Below are 23,947 nucleotides of genomic sequence, written 5' to 3'. Positions count from 1 at the left end.
GGGCCTTTGCAATGTTATTCCCTCTGTGTGGAATGTTCCCCCAGATATTCACATGGCTAATCTCCACAGCTTCAAATCTGTGTTCAGACATGACCTTCCTAGTGAGGACTAGGACTACTACCCTAGTTAAAATCACAAATCCCTCATCCTCTGTATTCCCAATCTCTCTTTTCCTATTTCTCCCCTACCCCAACACTAATCATCTTCTAACATACCATAGTGTTTACAAATTTATTATTCTTATTGCCTGATACGTCCTCCTCCCATTAGAATGTTAGTTCCATGATGGTAGGGATTTTTAGTCTGTTTTGAATCTTGGTGCCCAGGACAGAGCTGATTACATAATGGGCCCTCAGTAACTATTTATTGATGGAGTAAATGGGTGGGAATATATAAGTAATATAAACATACTTTAGCAAAGGTGCTGTTACAGAGAATAACGGACTTAGAAAAAATTCAGGCCAGAAAAGATTATTTTAGTTCTGATCTTCCCTCAATTTTTAATTAGAATTCTCCTTTACTATTGACCCTGATCAATAGTCAAATGCTTCCCTGGGACAAAACACGTTCTAGTGATCGCAACACAGCTTAGCGTTGATAGGTTCTTGACCTTTTTAGAGGGGTTAGCCAGGCAGAAAAGTTCTGGAAAAACATTCTGGAACTTCACACACACATGTCTCCCCACCTCTGTGAATGACCCAAGCCAGAATGGCATTTCTAAACCTCCTTTAACATAGATACCATGTTGTTGTTGTTGTTGTTGTTGTTGTTAAATTATGTTCTATAGACTGAGTTTGAAGTTTCTGTACATAGTCTATATTAATTTTATATCTCCCATAAAATAAAATAAATCATTTTCAACAGTGTCCTTTTCTTGTCAGTACACCCAGTGCAACCTCTCTTGGGTATAAAAAAAGACTAGCTTGGGAAATGTTAAAAGAATAGAATGAAAGGGAAATAGATATACTATTTATTGGGTGTGATGTCATGTAGCTTAATGTTAATTTTCTCACCTTTTCCTCTAATTCCTCCTATAGATAGAAATAGAGGAGATGGGAAAAAGGTGGAGGTGGAGGAAGAATCTATTTAAAGTTAAATATAATTGCTCATGGACCAGTAACATCATTTTCTCTCCCATCATTTGTTGGATGGTACTATGTGTCAAGCTTACCAGTCCTCTCTTCATTGTAAAAAGTATTATGGGGGCAGGGGCGCCTGGGTGGCGCAGTCGGTTAAGCGTCCGACTTCAGCCAGGTCACGATCTCGCGGTCCGTGAGTTCGAGCCCCGCGTCGGGCTCTGGGCTGATGGCCCAGAGCCTGGAGCCTGTTTCCGATTCTGTGTCTCCCTCTCTCTCTGCCCCTCCCCCGTTCATGCTCTGTCTCTCGCTGTCCCAAAAATAAATAAACGTTGAAAAAAAAAAAAAAAAGTATTATGGGGGCAGACCACTGTAAGGATGTAGTTGAATTGTGGAATTTCTAATAATTAATACTTTTATCTTTTCTAATTGATGAGAAAATATAGGTATTGTATCAAATCAGTTTTTTGAACCTTGTTTTAATGTTATTTACTAACATGCTAACAATTTGTTAAATTTAAACCTTAAATACAAACTTTAAAAAATTCTAATAATTCAGTTTAGTACTAACCAAGAAGGATGGCAGTGGGGGCATGTTCTAACAATTTGTTAACTTTAAAATTTTTTTTTTCAACGTTTATTTATTTTTGGGACAGAGAGAGACAGAGCATGAACGGGGGAGGGGCAGAGAGAGAGGGAGACACAGAATCGGAAACAGGCTCCAGGCTCTGAGCCATCAGCCCAGAGCCTGACGCGGGGCTCGAACTCCCGGACCGCGAGATCGTGACCTGGTTGAAGTCGGACGCTCAACCGACTGCGCCACCCAGGCGCCCCACAATTTGTTAACTTTAAATGTTAAATACAAACTTTAAAAATTCTTTTTTTTTATTAATTTTTTATTTAAATGTTTATTTACTTTTGAGAGAGAGACAGAGCGTGAGCGGGGAAGGACAGAGAGAGAGGGAGACACAGAATCTGAAGCAGTCTCCAGGCCCTGAACTGTCAGCACAGAGCCTGCTGCAGGGCTTGAACTCACCAGCCATGAGATCATAACCTGAGCTGAAGTCGGATGCTTAACTAACTGAGCCACCCAGGCACCCCCCCCCCCAAACTTTAAACATTCTAATAATTTAGCTTAGTACTAATGAAGAAGGATGGTGGTGGGACCATTGTGGAGTTTTCTTTTTCTTTGGTTCTTTCACTCATTCAGCAAATATTTGAGCACTTATTATGGACCAGGAACCATGCTAGCACTATGCTGTAAACACCATGATATCCTGCCCCAGGAAGCTTATATTGAAGGCACCTGTATGAATTCTAGAGTTCAAACTTTACTTCTTCGAAACCACTTTTCTCACCACATTGAAAAATAAGCTTGCCCCAATCAGTTCAACTCCTACAGAAACTTCTTAAAATGTCTTAGGCAGTGGTTCATAACACCATGTCGACAACAATCATTATTCAATTATATTTCAATAAATAAACACGATTGAGAAAAGGAATGTATTCACCAATCCTAGATTGGGGAGAGGGGTTTGGGGAGGGGTTCTGGAGAGGATGGAAGGAAAGGCAGGCATGCCTAGATTTGAGGGAGTTCAAATTTGGTCAACACACATATTTGCCATTGAAATGATTGTAATCACGTCACCAAGAAATTGCTCTCAGAGTTTGAGGAAAGTTAAAGGGGAGCAAGGAACGGGCTTGAATGTGAAGAATGCCTTTTAGCACTGTGGCCCACTCCCAGTGAGACAGAACCTTCCTTCCCAGGAGCAGGAGCTGGAGCAGGCGGGCGCTCGCGTTCCGGCTAATTTTGAGCCGCGCCTCCCGCCGTCCGCCGTCACGTGCCGGCCCGCCCCGGCCGCGTTGATGGGTGGGGGAGACTCTGCCAGGCGCCGGGGCAGGAAGGGAGGAGGTCGTCGTGCCATTCTTAAAGGGGCCCCAGGGAAGGCGAGAGGCTGCTGACGGCCGGAAGGAAAATGGTGAGTTGCCGCCGGGGAGGGCGGGGGCCGGAGGGCCGGGCCAGCCAGCCTGGCTCTCCTGTTTGCCAGAGCCAGGCTCTGCGGGCAGCGCCTGGGGTGGGTCGGCGGCCGCTTCCGCCCCGGCTGCTGGCGCGTGCCCACAGCCAGAGACTTGGCCTCTGCCCGCAGCCGCTTCCACTCGGCCTGAAGGCAGCATCCTCCGGCCGGGCCTGGGGTCGACCCGCCCAGCGGATCCTGGGACTGGGGTGCGGCCAGTAGTAGGGTTGGGTCTCCCTCGCCTGGGTCCTTCTGGATGGAGAGTGCCAGCTCCTGAACTGCAGGGTCGGAGGGGGCTGGAGGTCTGGCTCAGCGAAGGGCTCCCCTAAACGCCGTTTTCTTGCCAGGGCCCCGGCCAGGCCTGAGGGGCAGACCGGCGCTGAGCACCTTCCGCCTGGCGGCCTTTTCAGGGAGGATTCGGAAATTCAGATTCCATTCTCTCGGCCTCGCCTTAGCTTCTGTCTCCTCCTTCCTTGGCCTGCCGCTCGGGATTTCTCCGTATCCTTGCTTTCCTTGAGTCAGGGCAGCTGGAAACCTTTGACCCAAGGCTTTGATGCTTTAGCCTTAAAGTGCCTGTCAAATGCTTTAGTTTTGTTTGTTCTGGGGGCTTTAGCTTCTGTCCTCGAATGGGTTGAAGCCCATGCTTGAAAATAAAGTGGAGAATTAAATCAATTGCCTAACAAGGATTTTTCTGGATCTTTCCTATCGGGTGTTTAAATATGCTCAAATATGCTCGTTTCTTTAATTAGAAACAAAACACGGCTCCCCACTGCCCTATCTCTGACCTGTCACTCATTTCTCAACCCATCTCCTTCGAATAGATCTTGTCATGGTCACCAAATCCAAGGGACTCTTCAATTCTCATCTTAACTGACCTTTCATCTGCATTCTGGACAGTTTACTCTCCCCTTTTTGAAGCTTTCGCTTTCCCCAGACTTTCCCCTTGACTTCTTGTTTTTCTCTTACTTTTACTGTTGGTCCATATGTGTCCCATGCAGACTGTTCTTCCCTGGACATCACATGGAGGTGTTCTAGGCTCCAGTCTAATGCTGGGTTTTCCATTCTGTTTTTTTTTTTTTTTTCTTTATCCATCTTTCCTTACATTCATAGTTTCAATTACCTCCTACCAATAAGCAGAAGACTTGTGAATTTGTATCACATTTGCTTCTGAGATCCAGTCCAGATCTATATTTCCCACTATTTAGTTACCTTCTAGGAAGCTTTTCCCCACTTGGGTGCTTCAAAGCCACCTCAGTTTGTCCAGAGTAGAACTCATTCTCTTTCGTTGCAAACCTGGTTTTTCCTCAGTGTTCCTCAACTCAGTGAAAGGTATAATTTTGTCTGTTACACAAGTGAGAAGTTTGGAGTTATCTCGGTAACTCTTTTTCCTAAGTCACCCCTCCAATATCCAGTCTGGCATTAGCTCCTTTGTAGTGGTTAAGAGAGTGTCTAAGAGATCAGGCTTCACTAGTTGTGTTAACTTTGGGGAAGGAACTTAACCTCTCCAAACCTTAGTTTCGTGCAAAATGAGAATAATAAAACAAACTCATCCTAAGGAATTATTTTGAGCATGAGGGGAAGTGCATGTAAAGGGCATAGCACCATGTTTCTCTCACAGTGTTTAATAATGTGTTAACTGTTCTTAGCAATATTTCCCTACTTCTCTTGTTCCTCATCAATCTAAGCTACTTTTCTTTTTTTTTTTTTTTTTAATTTTTTTTCAAAGTTTATTTATTTTTGGGACAGAGAGAGACAGAGCATGAACGGGGGAGGGGCAGAGAGAGAGGGAGACACAGAATCGGAAACAGGCTCCAGGCTCTGAGCCATCAGCCCAGAGCCTGACGCGGGGCTCGAACTCCCGGACCGCGAGATCGTGACCTGGCCGAAGTCGGACGCTTAACCGACTGCGCCACCCAGGCGCCCCTCTAAGCTACTTTTCATCTCTCACTTGGACTAGTCTTGCCAAGTAACTAGTCTTGCTCTATTCATCTTGGCACTCTGTTTCCTGCATGCAAATCTGATCATGTTTCCCATCACCTCTCTGCTTAAAACTCCTTAGTGACTTCCCTTTGCTCATAGGATAAAGACCAAAATATGACCCACGAGGCCCTATGTAGTCTAGTCCCTACCAACCTCTTCTTATACCATGTTCCTGCTCATTCTCTGTCCTAGAGTCATACTGGCCTTTCATTATCTTACATGTACCATGATCACTTTAATCAAAGGGTTTCTGCATAGGCAGTTTTGGTCCTTCAGATACCTTTTTCAGGCAAATCTTTTGTGACCATAGTGTTCTTCTCTGGTCCTAAGTTCTCATAGCAGCTTGTGTCTCTCTTGTCTAGTTCTTACTACAGGTACAAACAAATACACATTTTCTTACCTGATCCTTTTTCTTTTTTTTTTTAAATTTTTTTTTAACGTTTACTTATTTTTGAGACAGAGAGAGACAGAGCATGAACGGGGGAGGGTCAGAGAGAGAGGGAGACACAGAATTGGAAACAAGCTCCAGGCTCTGAGCTGTCAGCACAGAGCCTGATGCAGGGCTCGAACTCACGGACCGCGAGATCATGACCTGAGCTGAAGTCAGACCCTTAACCGACTGAGCCACCCAGGCGCCCCTTACCTGATCCTTTTGATGGAGGTCTGTCTTCTACTAGACTGTACTAGAAGCTCCCTGAGGGCAAGCCCATATTATTTATTTATTTATTTTATATGATTGTATTCCTAGCACTTACCGTGGTGCTTACACTCACTAAATGTTTCTTACTTGGAGAAACCAATAAGTGAACAATCGAGCTCAACATTCCACTTAACTGTATATTGATATTTACCCACATAGAGTTGTTTGCAGGGTGTTATACTTACTCTTAAATGCTTCTGCTAACTGTAAGCAATTAGAATTGACTGAGCCTGCGTCCCTTTTCTTGTAGGAAGGAATTTTTGGCCTTATTATGGTATTGGGAGGGGTGAAAATGCCAAAACAAGCTCTGTAAATCAAACCACAGCATGATTTTCATTTGGTTTCTGATCCTCAGAATGTCAGGATTGCACAAGCAGCTCTGAGTGTCAGAGCTGGAAGGTAAGACTTTTGTGATAAGTTGTGGTCTTTGCCTAAACAAGAATCTAAAATATTTACTAGTTTCGCTAATGGGTTCTACCCTTGGTTGAAGAGAGAATGGAAATTCTAACTTTTTGACTTCTATATTTTTCTTGAAAATAGACTATGGTTGAATACTACCTTCAGGAAGCTCCTTATGACTTAACATCTCTTTTTCTAAGGAGAACTAATAGGATGCATGCACTTGACTCCTTATTTATTGGATAGGACCTTATTTATTGGACAATACCCATTGACGGGATGTCTTTTCTAATTGTAAATAGCATATCCTGTGGTCTGTCATACCTTACATATTACCAGTGTTCTGAATTAAAGGACAATTTAAAATAATGGCTATTTCTGATTTAACTTATGCCCTCATTTACCCAACCTGGGGTCAAAAAAGTAGGCTTTTATTAAATTTGTATTTTAACTTAAAATTGGAAGCCTTCAACTTTTTGGGTTATAATGAGACATGTATTTAGCATTGGTTTCTGAAATGTTCTAATTTTCTTGAAGGAGAGGGAAACATGTTTGAAAAGATCAAAGAATGTGGACCTTCTTTTGGTACTGACTCAATCAGACCTGTTGCGGGGGGAAAAACAATGTGGGGAATTTGAATTCTATTTGATTATTTGAGACTGGAATTATGGTTAGGTTTTTTAAGGTGAGATATTGTTATTATCCTTATATTCTTAATGGCACATACTATCATTTTAATGATACGTACTAAAATATATACAGTTGAAATGACTTTGGGCCTTTGCCGTGTGACTTCCATGGGGGGCAGTATGGAGGGTTTTGAGGCAGTAAGATCAACTATGTGTTGATAATGTTTGAAACTGATATAGTGCATAAGGTTCCACTATACTATTCTCTCTCCTTTTCTATGTGTTCAAAGTTTTACACATTAAGAAAGGGAAAAAAAAGACTTCTGTCCTCGTGTTTTCAATCAGTAATACATTTGCATTACTAAAAGAAGAGTGCTTTAGGTCATTTCCTTGCCAGATTTCTGGAGAAGAATCTCTAACATTTTTTCATAATTGTAAAAGGTTCTTTTAGTATAGTTTATATTTGTTTCATCTAGTTTTGCTTTCATAATTCTTTTTTTTAAGAATTCATAATTCTCTACACCCAATGTGAGGTTCAGACCCAAGACCCTGAGATGAGCTGCATGCTCTGCAGACTGAGCCAGTCAGGTGCCCCGCTTTCATAATTCTTAATAACTTCTTTTTTTAATCCCCACAGTAATTTAGTTAAGATATAAATGGTATTGGTATTTACTCTTGTGACTTACTTTTCTTACTTTTGTTTATTTGTATTTTTTCACAGTTGCGAGACACAAAAATGAACCAAGGTCTTATTAATTCTAAGTACAATAAAGATGATTTTTCCTGTTCTTCCTGCATAGTGCAAAAATGTATTTTCTAACAGCAGTGATCCTTGACTTTTCCTGTATGCTTCCCTTCTCTGGTTCTGATGAAATTGCACATTATTATATCTAGTTCTTTGAGATATTTATTAGCCAAAGAGAAAGTTAAGGCATAGCCTACACATTAGATGAGCAAATGTGTATGATTAATGTAGATAAAGGTTGGTAGATTTAAAAGCTCTAAGTGTTCAGGTGTTTCATGTTAGTTCACTTAATTGTGACATATGTAGATGTCAGTATGTTTTTAAAGGTATTAAGTTTTATAACTTTCACATGTACATGTATTGAAGTCATGGCATTTTATACATGTTTGTTTTTTTTTTTTCTTTTCTAGAGTGAGTCTTTGGTGGTTTGTGATGTTGCTGAAGATTTAGTGGAAAAGCTGAGAAAGTTTCGTTTTCGCAAAGAAACGAACAATGCTGCCATCATAAGTAAGCTAAAAGTGATTGCCTCAGTTACATGGTCTTTGTTGATTTTTATCTTATAGCTACATTGAATAAACTGAGACTTTAGGAAATAATATGCCTCCTCCTGTTTTATTTTATTTATTTATTTTTAACGTTTATTTATTTTTGAGACAGAGAGACAGAGCATGAACGGGGGAGGGTCAGAGAGAGGGAGACACAGAATCTGAAACAGGCTCCAGGCTCTGAGCTGTCAGCACAGAGCCCGACGCAGGGCTCGAACTCACGGACTGCGAGATCATGACCTGAGCCGAAGTCGGACGCTTAACCGACTGAGCCACCCAGGCGCCCCGCCTCCTCCTGTTTTAATCCTCCCCCTTGCTTTTAGATCACTTTAGAAAATAAGTAATATTTGTTATCATAGAACAGAGGTGGAGTGTCCTGCCTCCCTCCTCAGCTGCCTACACAGCTCTGGAGAAGATGATCTTAGTCACCTGGTCATGGTAGTGACCCATCCAGCTCCATCCTTTAACTTCTCAGGAAACTAAAAATTTCCTGGTCATTCAATCTCAGCCAGAAACCTTTGCCTGCACCTAAAATGGTAAAATGTTCAGCATTGTCTTCAAAGTGATTTGGGGCCTTATTTCAATTCTAGACTTGAACCCCAGTTTCATGGAGAGTACTTTTAAGTGTTACCAACTTCTGACAATGGAAAGTGATTTGCATATAGCCTCTTCTGCTGTGAGCTGTAGCTGATGTTATGCAGATTTCTTTTATATTCTTAAATAATATTTAAGATGTGGGTGATGATTTAGGAGGATGAAGGAAGGGCAGGGGGGTAACAGTGTAGAACTCTATAACTATGCTTAATAGAGAGGCATCCAGCAGATGTGAATTAACAAGGCAGTGACAACTTGTCACGAATGTTGGTTCTATTACAAATAAATACTACAACGTAGGCATACAGTTCTTAAAAGTGAACATTCATGTCAGTGCCATTTTGCTGCAAAAGATAAAGCTATTTCAGATCTTACTGTATCTTACAGAATTTACTATGAAGTTATTACAAACGAAAACTGGCCAACATTTCAGAGTAATGGAAAAGTATAAAGGCATAGATTATCCAAACATTTTTCAATTTGGCTTAAGGTTATGTTACATATATTTGCATATAGATATCACTGCTGTTTGGTAATTCTTCCTGTCAGAATAATCATACTGCGCTATGAAATCTGGACTCTGGAGAAGCTGGAAATCTAGTGGTGGTTCTATCCTAACCCCTGGTCCGCTTTTCCTTTGCAGTTCTGACCGTGCTACATAGACCACGCTCCTTTATAGTCACCCTTTCAGACCTTTTTTTGTTATCAAGGAAGTTGCATTTGAGTTACAAAATTCTTCAGATACATAGGAAATGTAAGGAGTTGATGTAAAATTCTAAATAAGCAAATTAGGTGATGAGAATTGTGGGTAAAAGCCTTTAAATGCTGACTGCTTGAAAAGCACAGCTAGCTAATTAGACCATAAACTAAACTGCAAATGAGTTTTATGTTTGTGTTTCTTAATGTTTTAATTTTAGATGCCAGAAAAAGGACTGAGACTGTGGGTTGGGTAGATCAAGGTCACATTAGAATCACAGTTTACTTATACTGTATTTTTATTTTAGTGAAGATTGATAAGGATAAACGCCTGGTGGTACTGGATGAAGAGCTTGAGGTTTGTTTAATCAGCTAAGTACAGTTTTATAGTTAAGCAATTACTGTTGCCTGAAAGATGCGGTGTTAGTTACGTGTCCTTTTAAAATGAGTCTGAGTACATGCTCATTATGCATGAAAAGCATGTGCTAATTATTATGTAGCACATTGTCTTGCTAATTTAATCACATTCTTTAAAACATTAATGAAACCAATGTAGTAAGTGGTCGAAGATAGGGCTACGCGTCCAGTAAAAACTCAGTTAACTTTATAACTTCTAACTTGTTCGGCCAGTAATTAAAATCTAAAATGCTATAACCTAAGCGTTTAGTTTGTCAAATTAAGTAACTAATTTAGACTGAAAAAAAATTAACTTTTTTCTCTCTCCAAATCAGACGCTCCTTTGAGGAGTGGCCTATTATCTTATTCAGAATTTCTTGACAGCTGGAACATGAACATGGCTATTTAGATAATAAGTGGAACTAAACTGAGTGGGCTGGTGTGGGCTTTCATTGGCTTGAGGGTTTAGGAATCTCAGCTTATATACAACGTAGTAACCTAAAATTTTATGTTGTGGGATGTGGTTATGAAGTTATATCTGTTAATAGAATGGGTACTTGGTATAAGTTATATCTGTTAATAGATGGGTACTTGGTATATACTTAAGGTATTATGGGTAAGAAAATGTTTAAAAAGTTTTTTTCTTTATGGTGCCAGGGCATTTCACCGGATGAACTTAAAGATGAACTGCCTGAACGACAACCTCGATATCCTTTTCTTGGTGCTTTAAAAAGATTTGTTTCCTTTAGTGGTCAGAATTTTATTTACGAAGTTGGTTTGTTCAATTTTTAAAAGACCTATATTTTACAAAATTTTCTCCTACACCATAATTACAATCAAAATATGTATGCATGGGGGCACCTAGGTGGCTCAGTCGGTTAAGTGTCCGACTTCAGGTCAGGTCGTGATAGCAGGGTTTGTGAGTTTGAGCCCTGCATCAGGCTGTCTGCTGTCAGCCCAGAACCCACTTTGGATCCTCTGTCCCCCACTCTCTCTACCCCTCCCCCACTTATGTTTCCTCTCTCTCTCTCTCTTTCTCTCTCTCTCTCTGTGTCCCTCTAAAAAAAAAATGTATGCACATATTGGACTAAGAAAAATGGGAAGCTGATGTACTAGTGGGATGAATTATTTCCTTTTTTAAAAATTCCTTCTATTATGTGGTTACAATAAAAATTTAGAAAGAAAACCTCCATACTAAATCTACACTTTTAATATATTTTTGAGAGATAATATGATTTAATAACTTAACTTTGGGGCTCGTGTATACTTTTATGGAAAGATAATGATAATAAAGGTATGGCCCAAATGGATAAGAGAGAAATTTACCACTCACTAGCTCCCCAGGTGTATATTTCTTTCAGAACTTTGTCGGTAGATACTTGTCTCAAATAAAGCAATAATTTTAGTTTCTTTAACTTGAGAAAAACCTTCATTGTGTATAGTTATAAATACCAACATGATGATGGAAGAGTTTCATATCCTCTGTGCTTTATTTTCTCCAGTCCTGTTGGTGAGTGAATTCCTTTATATAGTATATTTCGTCCTGATCTAATTAAACCATTTTTATATAAGACAAATTTTATGCTTGTTTTAAAGATGTAAAGTGTTGACTTAACCTAAATAGAGGTATGTGTGCATGTGCACATGAATTCATCCTTAGAAAGAAGTTGTTTTCTTAGGATACATTTCTAGAAGTGTAATTCATCAGTCAAATCATACATACATTTAAGGAATATGAAACGTAGTGACATTTTAAAATACCAGCATACATTTTCTGTTTTAGTTTTGTGTGTGAGTACATGAACTTCATGTATAATCATGATATATATTGTGTTTATGTGTAAAATAGTAGTTACTGATGGTAACGCCTATAATCTTGAGAATAGTTTCAGAGTAGCTTACATTAGATATTAAAGTGGCTTATTGTTATTCAGGGTATATCCATTATAACCAGAATTCCCAGTACTGTCACCATTATGCCCACAACTCTGAACTCTAAACTTTACTATTTGTATCCTTTACTTAGCACTTAAAATAGTAACTTTTGTCCAGGGTGCATCTCCCCACACTGATCCATCACCATCCCCAAACCTATGTATGTTAGGCATCCATAAAATTGGCCTTGATATTTAATGTCAAAATTAAAATAGTTCTTAAGTATTTATGAGGTTGTAAAAGATCTACAGAGATGTAGCCTCATTTATTTTTGTTGACCTGCAGCCTTGTTTGTCATTTAGCTATGGCTTTGTGCAGGCAATATGCAATGTAAGACTCTCGAAATACACCCATACACACTGAGACTGAAGTTTTTTGTAAGCTCAATAGCATAAGAATATCCTAAATGTGTCATTTTTTTGAAAGTAAAAAGTGAAAACTCATCACTTTTTAAATTTCTAAGTCTCATGTCTATACTAATCTCTTTTCCAGGATGTAAGCCTGAACAACAGATGATGTATGCTGGGAGTAAGAATAAGTTAGTCCAAACAGCTGAACTAACCAAGGTGGTATTTGTATTTTACTTGCTTATTGAGATAGTATTTTTCCCTTAGAGCAATAGCTAAAGTAATCTGAAGAGTTAAGTATTTTTTATGCAGGTGAAAGTTATTTAGAACAGAGCAGTGAACTTAGAGAGTTTTATTGTTTGAAAAAAAGAATGATACAAGTCATTAATCAAAGTGTGTTTTTTGAATGGAAATTACAAGTTAACTAGAAGAAATCACATTCAAAATATAGGCAGCTTTAGAAAAGCCACTGCAACTATTCAATCTATTGAGAGTTTTTTTATCTTCCGTAATGTAGTTTCTAGTAGATAAAAGTAAGTATTGAAGTTTCTCATAGCCCTTTACCATAGCCTAAATGAAACAAATTCCACATTATGCAGTTAACTATCTTGTTCCCAAGTCTAAAGTTAAATTGTTAAGAATACTTACTAGCTTTATTAAACTAGAACATTCTGTTCTTTTTTTATTTTTTTAAATTTTTTTTTTTTTTTCAACGTTTATTTATTTTTGGGACAGAGAGAGACAGAGCATGAACGGGGGAGGGGCAGAGAGAGAGGGAGACACAGAATCGGAAACAGGCTCCAGGCTCTGAGCCATCAGCCCAGAGCCTGACGCGGGGCTCGAACTCCCGGACCGCGAGATCGTGACCTGGCTGAAGTCGGACGCTTAACCGACTGCGCCACCCAGGCGCCCCTAGAACATTCTGTTCTATATGAGACACTGTCCTTATGCCTCCACTGTCCCCATTGTTTTATGGCATTTTTTGAAGTTTAATGGTAAGAGAGATACCTGTTCTCGAACTTTATTTAACTTCCACGTATTAGTTTGAGTTGTAAAAGTGTGTACTTTTAAGGTTTTGAAATGGACCATTACATCACTGAAATAATATTAAATAACATTGCCTTTCAGGTTTTATTTTAAGAACAGCATCAGTGTTTTCTCCTTAGATGTTTAATCATCAATCCAGGAGATGTCTTTCATTCCCCCCTGCTTTTACCTTTAGCCCATGTGATTGTCATTGACAGCGCCAACTTATAGACCCTACTTTTTCTCATTTGTACCGTAGGAACACCCTGGAGTTGATCTAAGGGGTGGGTGATTAGGAAGGACAGCCTCATTTCTGTTCTAATCTCACACACACCATAAAGTGCTGGAATTAAGGCATTACAATTTATAAGTGACTTTTACAAATAATCACATTGAATCCTCACCACGACACTGTGAGGTTGATGGTGATATTCCTGTTCTGTAGGTGGGAAAATTGAGTTTCAGAAGATGAAAGACTGGCCCACGGTTGCATAATAGTAAATGACAGAGCTAGGATTCAAACCCACATCTGGCCTCAATCCCATCCTTTCTGCTCTATTACATTGTTTCTTTATAGCCATTATACTTCCCCAGCCTGTGTGTATACAGAGATTTGTGGCTGTGGGCCTGTAGTCCGTCCTTATCAAAACATTCTACAGCTTGTATTTCCTCCAACTATGGAAGACCAGTGTATGTTCTTCCGGTTCCTAACTAATTGATTGATTTTAGTTGTGTATACTTGGGGTATCTCTTCTAGTGGGTAAGATGTACAGAACTGTTCTTTTAGAATATTTGTAGATTTGTGCTTTTAAGAGAGTTTTGGTTTTATGCCATCTTGATTGCTAAACTTTGGTAACTTAGTACTTAGCATTTTAAAAAAGTAAAGGTTGGGGCACCTGGCTGGCTCAGTTGGTAGAGCGTGTGACTCTTGATCTCACGGGTGTTAAGTTTGAGCCCCATGTTGAGTGTAGATTACTTTAAAAAATAAAAAATAAAAAAAGTAAAGGTATATCTAATTTACATAGATAAGTCATGACCAACATGAATGAAAGGAAGGAGAATTTGATATTCATCACTCATATATATATTTTTGAGAGTGTTAAAGTATGACGTAAGGTTTTTTTCTTAAGGTATTTGAAATAAGAAACACCGAAGACCTAACTGAAGAATGGTTACGTGAGAAACTTGGATTTTTCCACTAATGTGAACTTCTGTGTTTCTAAAGTATTTATGTATTAACCTGACCATACTGGAACCAGACATAAATACTTATGCCTAAAAATGCACTGTTACTTACAGTTTGTTTCCTGCAGTAAAGAAAAATTCTTCGTTTGTTCAAAGTTTGAACAAAGGGGAAATCATCTTCATAGTAATGAAACTTTGTAAAGTGTTTCCTTATATTTGTAATTGTTAGGTGGACTACTTCTCTCCAGGGACTTTTTGCACTCTTGTGACTAATTTCTATAACTTATGGTTCAGAATTTGTTACTATTTACAGACACTATTGGAAAGTGGGTATTAGATTGTGATAGACAACAGTTGCCTCCTTTTGACAAATACTGGATATTAGCAGTTTATATATGAAAATAGCGTATTATCACTTGTCAAATCTTTGAAATTATTTTGGGGTAAAAGACTTGAATGACCCAATTTTGAGCCATGAAAAGTAATTTACTGTAGTATAATCTACATTACAAGTACATTTTTCATCAGTTCATGCCTTCTCTGGTTTCCTGTATCTTTTTAATCAAGTCCAGAAACTTTGTTCATCAGCCGTTCATTCTTAAGGTCTGGGAGTTAGATGTTATAATAGTTATGACTATTAGGTTTTCTTCTTAATAGAAAATAGCATCTTAGTCTTGGAAATTGATAGGTTGGAACTAATCAAGGGCTTCATTCTTGGTTGTGTCATAGCTAGATAGTTTTGGATCTAGGTTGATAACACTTTAATTATAAAGCACCTCTCAGTGTTGTCCTGTGAACACTAGTTACTTTAAGTGTGTTAATACTGTGCCTTTGATTTGTTAGCTTTAAAGTTAGTTTAAGACTTTTACACTGCCAGTATTCCAGATTTGGTGAAATTAATACTTTTGTAAAGGGTCCAAGTAAAACAATTTTCTAAATGTGTTTATCTGAAATTTGTAATAAAATCAACTTCATATTTTTAAAATTCCAACTATCTGCTTGCATTGGTGAATATATGGCAGTTGAGAGTTGTAACTTTGGGTATATTTATGATTAGTTTCGTGCCATAGGAAAAATTATTTATCTTAAAACCATGGCCAGAGTTAATAACATTAACACATCAATAGAAATTGCATCTTCTATCCTAAATGTCAGAAGATATTCTAAACTGTACATCAGTCTTGTTGGCATCTTTGACATGAAGCAAGGATTCTAATATGTAGTGTACTTTAACAACATGTAAGTAAGTGTTGAACTTAATTTGACAGTGTTGAGACTCTAAAGACTAATAAAATTTGGTGAGCAGATTCTTATATTAAGAATGTCTTAGTCATTTCAAAACTAGAAAGGCATTTTTTTTATGTTGGCGTATTTTCCATTCATCCATTCTTTACATTTTCTTTTTGAGGTTTCTGTGCCAACTTTAATAAAGAGGTGAAGATAGTTGGAATTTCCACAATATTGAATCTTCTGTTGCCAGTGCTGTTTGGCTTCACTAATCTAAAAAACAGGAAGCAATAGGAAGTTAGTTGGAGATGAGGAAGTGCTAGAGTGGGCATTTGTTTTGGTTATCGAATGGGAAAGATTCTCTATTCCAATTTCTGGAGAGAGCAAGAGAGAGAGAGAGAGAGAGAAAGAGAAAGAGAGAGAACTTTACCCAGGAAGTTTATGAATTCTTTAAACAGCTATTTTGATATTGGAGAATAATGCTTCTAATTCTGTAGAAATGCAGATATAACCCAAGTGAATGGAGAGTGTTTTTAATGTTTTTAAATGAAGGAAATGAGATTTCGTTTCACCTGGTTTGCAGCAATAAGAGAAACTAGTGCTGCAAGAATGTATTTTTTAATGAGGTTCCTTTTTTGTCTTGCCTGTTTTTGTTTTTTTTAAACTGAAAGTCCTCACTGACCTCCATAAACAGAACTGAGTTCCCCTGTTCTCTAACAGGGGCAAAGAGCTATGATAAATCATGCTTTTTTGACCTTGTTTGATTCCTTGTCTATAACATGTATTTTACAAGACAGTAAATAAGACTGGGGAAGCAGTAGAATGTGTTTTTACTCCCTCTGTCCTCTAGGGAGACTTCTAAATTGTATGCTCCAGAGTGTTCTCAGACTTTTATATAAATTTCCTTTCCATCTAATCAAGCTTTTGCATTGTTCTTTTCAAGTATATTTCTATTTGCTCTCTTTTTCTGCCTTCTCTCAAAAAGTAACTCCAGATTTGACAATTGCAGTTTTTACATTCCATAGCTTTCTGGTGCAGCTATTCCCATTCATATCTTAATCTTTCCCTGTTGGCATCAGCTTTTTTTCCTGGGAACCTCCTTCATGGTCTTCTAAGTCAGCATTAGTTTTGAAATTGTTGGGCTTGCATAATAAGTTCTGCATAGCATCCAATGTAACGATAGAGCCAACTAGTAATTCTAGCATGTGTTTAGTATGGTTTTAGTGGCAGCATAACTGACAGATGAAGAAAACTGTTCTCAGGTTACTATGCTGAAATTCCAAAATGTCATTTTGAGTAGTATTCACTTCATTCTGGTATTGAAGCAATCATGTTAGGAGAAAGGTTGTTAGACTGTTTTTGTTTAATTGACTTCTAAAATAAATGTTCAAATTGTCTGTTTCTAAAAAGTTTACCAAATGCCTAGTGCAGTTAAACATACTCTTGTTTAAGAGGGTGTTGCTAAATTTTTTATTATCATTACTAAATAATCTTTGTAGCAAAATGTCTGTCAGCACTTTTCTGTCCCCTTTTATCTCCTATTTTCAGGAGTCACATGTAGCCATAAACTGTATCTTGGTCCAACACTTTAAAAATTTCCAGTTAGAGGAGTTTATTGCCAAATTAAATTTGGCTGTCTTTATTCCCCACGTATATAGATAGTAAGGAAGGTATACTTAAAAAAATGTTTGGACTCCTTTAAAACCTGAGCAATGTCATTAATCCATAATGTGGACTAGTGATGAATAGATATTTTCATAAGAGTTTAAATGCTGATATTTGGTGGAAGTAGAGAGTAACTTGTATTCTATCAATTCAAATATTCTTAGTACGGTTGCTTTCCCTGTTTGTTCAATAGACTGATAATACTGGAATCTACAGAATTTGAGCCTTTACAACTTATGTGAAGAAGTGTCTCAAACATTTCTGGACAAATCTCATTTTGTATTTCTGGAAGAATGTAAATCTTATAGGCCACTTAACATCAATGGTCCCAAGTTGAATATTCTTGAGAAATTTGTTTCTTGTTATGCCATTTGACATTTCAAATCTGTGACCATGTTCCTGTTAATATTCAAAACAACTATGTTAAGGTTGTGATAGAAACTGTGTTTTCTTGCTTTTTGGAATATAGTTCATACACGTATATTACTTGAATATTGTTTGAGATCACTAACTTGCCAGGGCAGTTCGCACTGACCTAGATGGTCCAATATAATCTCATTCAGGAGGCTTGAAACATTAATGGTTTAGTCTTGTGAACTTTAACAGTTCCCTGTCATCATTTAACAAAATCAACAACTGGCACAACTTCTTAAGCTGTGATTTCAGTCTCTGCTAGTTCATATTGCATGTTTATTTTGGACAGTCTTCTGTTAAGCATGGTGCTTGTACTGGTTTAAATAAAATGTTAACATGAAAAGGCTTCTGGCTTTTCTTTTTTTTTCTCACCTCCTCTGCCTTTTAGAGTTACTTTTACCTGCCTGGCTCAGTTGTGGTCTTTGCATGAGCCACACAGATTCAGTTTGCTTTCTCTGGAAAAACTGAAAGGCAAAATAAACAGGAATCACTTGGCAAAAATAGGATGGGTGAAGGAGAATGTAACAAGATTATAAAAATTTCTAAAACTTGGTCTGATGCTAAAATGATTGTAGTGGCAGAGGGCGTTCTTTCTTTTCTTTCTTTTTTTTAATGTTTATTTTTGAGAGAAAGAGTGTGAGCAGGGGAGGGGCAGAGAGAGGGAGACACAGAATCTGAAACAGGCTCCAGGCTCTGAGCTGTCAGCACAGAGCCCGATGTGGGGCTCAAACCCACAAACCATGAGATCGTGACCTGAGCCGAAGTCGGATGCTTAACCAACCTAGCCACCTGGGTGCCCCCAGAGCCCCCTCTTTCTGAGGGTTGGTTGGTTGGTCAGGATTTTCTGGGTTCTACCCCTATCAGAAACCCTCCATTACTTATTTCGTTTACTTGCACGCAAAGGTACCTAATTCTAGCACAACCTCTGGTTTCACCTACCACGATTCCCTACATTTACACTCCAGCCTAATGGAACACCCTTCTTTCTTGGGCACATGCTCTGGGCCACATCTCCTACCAGCACCCTCCACATGCTGCTGCTGCCTGTCAAAAATAACAATCTTCAATAATGATCTCAAATGTCATTTGAACTGTGAAGTCTATTTGTCAAACTAAATATAGTAACTTCTTTAGGAAAATAAAACACAAAACTTTTATTAAACCAGTATCATTAGAGAAGGGCGCCTGGGTGTCTCAGTCCGTTAAGTGTTTGACTCTTGATTTCGTCTCAGGTTGTGATCTCACCATGGTGAGACCAAGCCCTACATCAGGCTCTGCTGAGTGCGGAGCCTGCTTAAGATTCTCTCTCTCTCTCTCTCTCTCTCTCTCTCTCTCTCTCTCTCTCTCTCTCCTTCTGCCCCCCCCCCCACGTGCATGCGCATGCTTTCTCTGTCAAAAAAATAAAAAAACCAATACCATTAGAGAAAAATTAGAAAATACAAACAAACAGGGTGCCTGGGTAGCTCAGTTGGTTGGGTGTTCGATTCAGCTCAGGTCATGATCTCACAGCTCATGAGTTCAAGCCCCACGTCAGACTCTGTGCTGACAGTTCAGAGCCTGGAGCCTACTTCAGATTCTGTGTCACCCTCTCTCTCTGCCCCTCCCCCACTTGTGGTCTCTCTGTCTCTTGCTATCTCTCAAAAATAAACATTAAAAAAAATACGAACAGGGGCGCCTGGGTGGCGCAGTTGGTTAAGCGTCCGACTTCAGCCAGGTCACGATCTCGCGGTCCGTGAGTTCGAGCCCCGCGTCGGGCTCTGGGCTGATGGCTCAGAGCCTGGAGCCTGTTTCCGATTCTGTGTCTCCCTCTCTCTCTGCCCCTCCCCTGTTCATGCTCTGTCTCTCTCTGTCCCAAAAATAAATAAAAACGTTGAAAAAAAAATTAAAAAAAAAAAATACGAACAAACAAAAGGAAGAAAACATCTGCTCCAAGAAATCCATTGTGATGTTTTTGGTTATCGGTTTCTCTGTAGGAGGAATCCTCTGGCCCCACAGTTTTTCTGGGAACGCTAAATAATTATGGAATTATATTCTTTTTTTTCTTTTTTAAGTTTATTTATTTTGAGAGAATGAGAAAAAGGGAGAGAGGCAGAGAGGGAGAGAGAATCTTAAGTAGGCTCCATGCTGTCAGTGCAGAGCCCCACATGGGTCTTGATTTCATGAATCATGAGATCATGATCTGAGCAGAGATCAAGAGTCCAACGTTTAACAGACTGAGTCACCCAGGCACCCTATAACTCATTTTTTTCAGGTAATAAAAATTCCAGTCTAGTCTAATGTCAAAAATGTCAATGTCTTACTTCCTTTAAAGCTCCCTCCATCGGGGCACCTGGGTGGTGCAGTTGGTTAAACGTCCGACTCTTGATCTCAGCCCAGATCACGATCTTGCAGTTGGTGAGTTCCAGCCCTGCATCAGGCTCTGTGCTGATGGCGCTGATGGCAAGGAGCCTGCTTGGGTTCTGTCTGTCCTCTCTACCCAACCCCTGCTTGTCCTCTCCTGCTCTCTCTCTCTTTCAAAATAAATAAACTTAAAAAAAGAACCAAAATAATAACAACCAAAAAAAATCTCCCTCCCTCATCTCTCTTTCCTAGCCTCTACTTTCATCAAGTCCACTTCAGGCTGAGAACCCACTGTGGGGATGGGGTGTGGTCTGTTCCTCGTTGTCCTGCTTTGCTCCCCCACTCCCTAGTTGTCTCTGGGCCCTCTGGGATTAGTGGAGGGGTGCAACTTAAGGGAGCAAAAAAAGACTCATTAACCTGGTACAAATGTAATCAGAGTTGGGGCCTTCTGGGGTGTGGCCAATGTCAAATACCAATTCTATTTCTCCATTGAATGCTTCTGTGGGCTCTTTGCCAATTCCCATTGAGGACTTTGGCTAGAAGTCCCTTGACATGGGTCATGTCTTCTATGGCTAGTGGCTTTACCACTGTCCCTCCCAGGTCTTAGCTTCTGGTAGTCAACTCTGGCATAGGCACCCTGCTTCTCCAGATAGACATCTTGAGTTGTGTCCCTTGTTCAGCTCCCTTCCTCAGCCCACAAGAAACATGCCTCTTTGCCTTGCTGCCATCAGGGAGGGTACAGTTTGCTTCCTCTGTCATCAGTGTCAGCTCTCACATCTGGCCCCTGCATGGTTCTCTGGTCTCATTTTGTCCTATTCTCCTAACCCACTACACCCAAGCCATACTGGGCCTATTTTTATTTGTCAAACACACCATGTTCAGGCATTCTCACTAGCTGTAGCTTCTTCCTGGGAAGATTGCCCACTCTCCCTTCTCTGCACTCACCTCCTCCATATTCCTTTGACTGGCTTCTTTATTCTGAACTGAGCTTAAATGTTGCCTCTCACAGAGACTTTCCCTGATCATTCATCCTAAGGTAGCAACACAGTCACCATCATATCACATCTGGGTTTTTTTCCTTTTTTTCTTTTCTTTTTTTACATCTGCTCTAATTCTCTGCCTAGCACTTACCACCATCTGATAGTTTTCTATTTTATGTAACTGGTCTGAATAGGGAATCTCAAATGTACTCGTGTAAAAAAAAAATTGGGAGGTGTTTTTCAAAAATTGCTCTGTTCCCCATCAAGCCTCTTTTTTCCTCTGGTTAAAAAGCTTCCTTGGTGATCTATTTCCATCATATTTCAGGCTGGTTGTTATAAGTCCCTCTTTCTATTGCTAAGATTCAGTTCAGATTCATTTTAAAAATCCAATCTTGTACTTGAATCAAACCTCTTCTCTCCTTCAGCACACGCTGAATTTGTGGCTTTGGGGAAGGTAGGAGGAAATACTTGCCCTCAAGTCCTGTTCTCTTGTTCTGCCACTGGCACTTATCCCCCTGGTGTGGGAGAGGGGAGGGAGAAGACGTTAGCTTCTGTGCCTGCTCCTGGTGAGAAGACTAGCCTCCTGGATTGATTTCCTTTTTGTGGATGCACATGTTGTTGGTAAAAGAAGGTTGTGGTTCTTTTGGATGTCACTGCTTCTCTATTTAACACTGATTGGCCATGAGTTCCAAGAATAGGGCAAGCATTCAAATGCTGATTCTTTCCTAGAAGTCATCTTTTGCATCTTTGGATGGCTTTTTAGGGTTTCTTCACGATTACTCTTTCTATAACTTCTGTTTTACTTGGATTAATAATGCCCCCCCCCCCCATTTTCTTAGTTTTCAATGTAGTTATTGTTTTTTTTCCTGAACACCTCCAACAGATTAGTCAAATGCCTAGCAATTCTTCCAAATGCTTCAACAAGTAAAATCTGTGAGTTCCAAAAGATTTCAAGTATGAAAGGAGAGTCAAAATTACATACATTTAAGTAACTTGTAGTTAAATAACTCTCAGTGGAAAAAAAAAAAAAATCTATCAGTCCCCCCCCCCCCCCCCCTTCTTAGAGACCTCCTTCCCCACCTTCCATCCTTCCTCTAAAATCTGTATTGGATACTCTATAGGCATGAGCATTTTGTTCTGAAGCTTCTTAGCTGGAACCATTTGGTTGGGTCCCATGTATTCCCTACCTTGTTAACTCATTTTGCTGAAGCTCATGGTACATGGGAGGAGAGTTTTCATATTTCAGAAAATGTTTTTACTCCGTCATCACAATTGATTGGTGGTTCAGCTGCTGTGACAGATATTCTCTGATTGTCTCTCCAGAACCTGTCAGTCTCCACCCTTCACTCTGGTCTCTGTCCCCAGGAGGCCAACCTTTAGGAACTACATCAGCTGGCTCTCTTGCCCTCAGGTTTCTGCTGGAGGTCAACCAATCTCTAGGGAGGATGGAAAGGGAAGACAGGTATTTATTCCCTCAATCACAACATTAGGGCCTCGGCAGGCTATGGCCCTCCATTGAAAGTCACTTATCTACTCAAGACAGTCTTCTCTTTCTGAATCCTGGTAACAACTACCTTCCTTCCTTCCATGGACTTCGGGATGGGAACACAGTTTTTAAGACTGTGGTATCTCTTCTCACTCTGTAGTTTTAGCCCTTTATCAAATCCTTCTCGAATTATCTATCCCCTTTCCCGAGTTGAAATTCTAGGGTGGAAATTATCTTCCTTCAGAATTTTAAGGGCATTGCTCCTCCACCTTCTAGTTGCAACATGCTGTTAAGAAGTCTGATGCCAGTCTGACTCCAATTGTGTTGTAAGTTATGTTTTTCCTTTGGGATCTTCTCCCTAGTTATGATATTGTGCAATGTCTCCATGATGGGATTCGGTGTGGATTTGGTTTCATTCATTGTGGTAGATATTTGGTGGATTATTTGAATCTGGAGATTAACATTCTTCAAAAAAAATTTTTTTTTTAACATTTATTTATTTTTGAGACAGAGAGAGACAGAGCATGAACGGGGGAGGGTCAGAGAGAGAGGGAGACAAAGAATCTGAAACAGGCTCCAGGCTCTGAGCGGTCAGCACAGAGCCCGACACGGGGCTCAAACTCACATACCGCGAGATCGTGACCTGAGCCGAAGTCGGACGTTCAACCGACTGAGCCACGCAGGTGCCCCGAGATTCACATTCTTCAATTCAAAGAACAATTTTTTCCCATTATTTATTTGGTAACCTCCGTATTTTTGCTCCCTCCTAGCACTCTTACTGGTTTGGATGGTGGACTACTTGCTCTGACTCTCTAATTTTCTTATCTTTAATATTATTCATCTCATTATATTTTTTGTTTTTATTCTGGGAGATTTACCTCAACTTTCTCTTCCACCCCACCTGTTGGTTTAAATTTTTCAGTTATATGTTTAAAAGCTATACAGATTTTATTAGTAAGATCTAACAGTTAAGCAAGGAAAACAAAACTTCTTCAGAGTCCTTAAAATATTTTATAAACACTTTATATTTCAACAAACGTCTTTTATCTTGGAATAGGCAGCTAACAGCATCACTACAGTTAAATATTTTATAAACACATGTGAAAAAAATACTGCAGTTGATCTTTGAATAACACGAGTTTAAACTGTATGGGTCCATTTATATGTGGGTTTTTTTTTATACAGTACAGTATTACAAATGTATTTTCTCTTATGATTTTCCAATATTTTCTTTTCTCTTGTTTACTTTATTGTAAGAATACAGTGTATAATACATATACAATATGTGTTAATCAACTGTTGGTGTTATTGGTAAGGTGTCTAGTCAACAGTAGGCTATCAGTAGTTAAGTTTTTGGGGACTCAAAAGTTATTCATGTATTTTCAACTATGCGGTAGGTCAGTGTCCCTAACTTCCGTGTTTTTCAAGGGTCAAATCATCAGACTGTACACCTTAATCTTACATGTTATATGTCAATAATATCTCAATAAAACTAGAAAAAAACATTTTAATATATGTTAGTTTCCTTTCAATCCATTCCTATGTATAGGAGATAATTGTATATGGT

At 39.3% G+C, this 23,947-nt stretch overlaps 1 protein-coding gene across 3 annotated transcripts; it reads left to right on the top strand.

Annotated features, from left to right (window-relative positions):
* The first annotated feature begins 2,934 nt into the window (after window positions 1-2,934).
* On the top strand, window positions 2,935-17,917 carry GMFB (glia maturation factor beta). Of its 3 annotated transcripts, XM_032593358.1 has the most exons (8): window positions 2,935-3,055; window positions 6,127-6,170; window positions 7,955-8,051; window positions 9,688-9,737; window positions 10,433-10,482; window positions 11,203-11,285; window positions 12,203-12,276; window positions 14,214-17,917. In XM_032593358.1, coding segments are annotated over exons 3-8 (330 nt in total). In that variant the 5' UTR covers window positions 2,935-3,055; window positions 6,127-6,170; window positions 7,955-8,050; the 3' UTR covers window positions 14,286-17,917. The 3 variants fall into 3 exon arrangements, with proteins under 3 accessions (XP_032449249.1, XP_030175000.1, XP_030175001.1); XM_030319140.1 differs by lacking the exon at window positions 6,127-6,170 and having other exon boundaries at window positions 11,200-11,285; XM_030319141.1 differs by lacking the exon at window positions 6,127-6,170 and having other exon boundaries at window positions 2,936-3,055.
* Window positions 17,918-23,947: the final 6,030 nt, after the last annotated feature.

The sequence above is a fragment of the Lynx canadensis genome, chromosome B3 (assembly GCF_007474595.2).
Source record: "Lynx canadensis isolate LIC74 chromosome B3, mLynCan4.pri.v2, whole genome shotgun sequence".
NCBI classification, from domain to species: Eukaryota; Metazoa; Chordata; class Mammalia; order Carnivora; family Felidae; genus Lynx; species Lynx canadensis.
Note: the sequence above shows the minus strand (reverse complement) of the source record. Positions and strands in the feature narration are given on the sequence as shown.

Excerpts from the sequence above, each read along its gene's own strand:
- GMFB (XM_030319140.1), top strand. Across the intron at positions 8,052-9,687 it reads GAACAATGCTGCCATCATAA|TGAAGATTGATAAGGATAAA; the intron begins GTAAGCTAAAAG and ends TTTTTATTTTAG. Across the intron at positions 11,286-12,202 it reads TATTTTCTCCAGTCCTGTTG|GATGTAAGCCTGAACAACAG; the intron begins GTGAGTGAATTC and ends TCTCTTTTCCAG.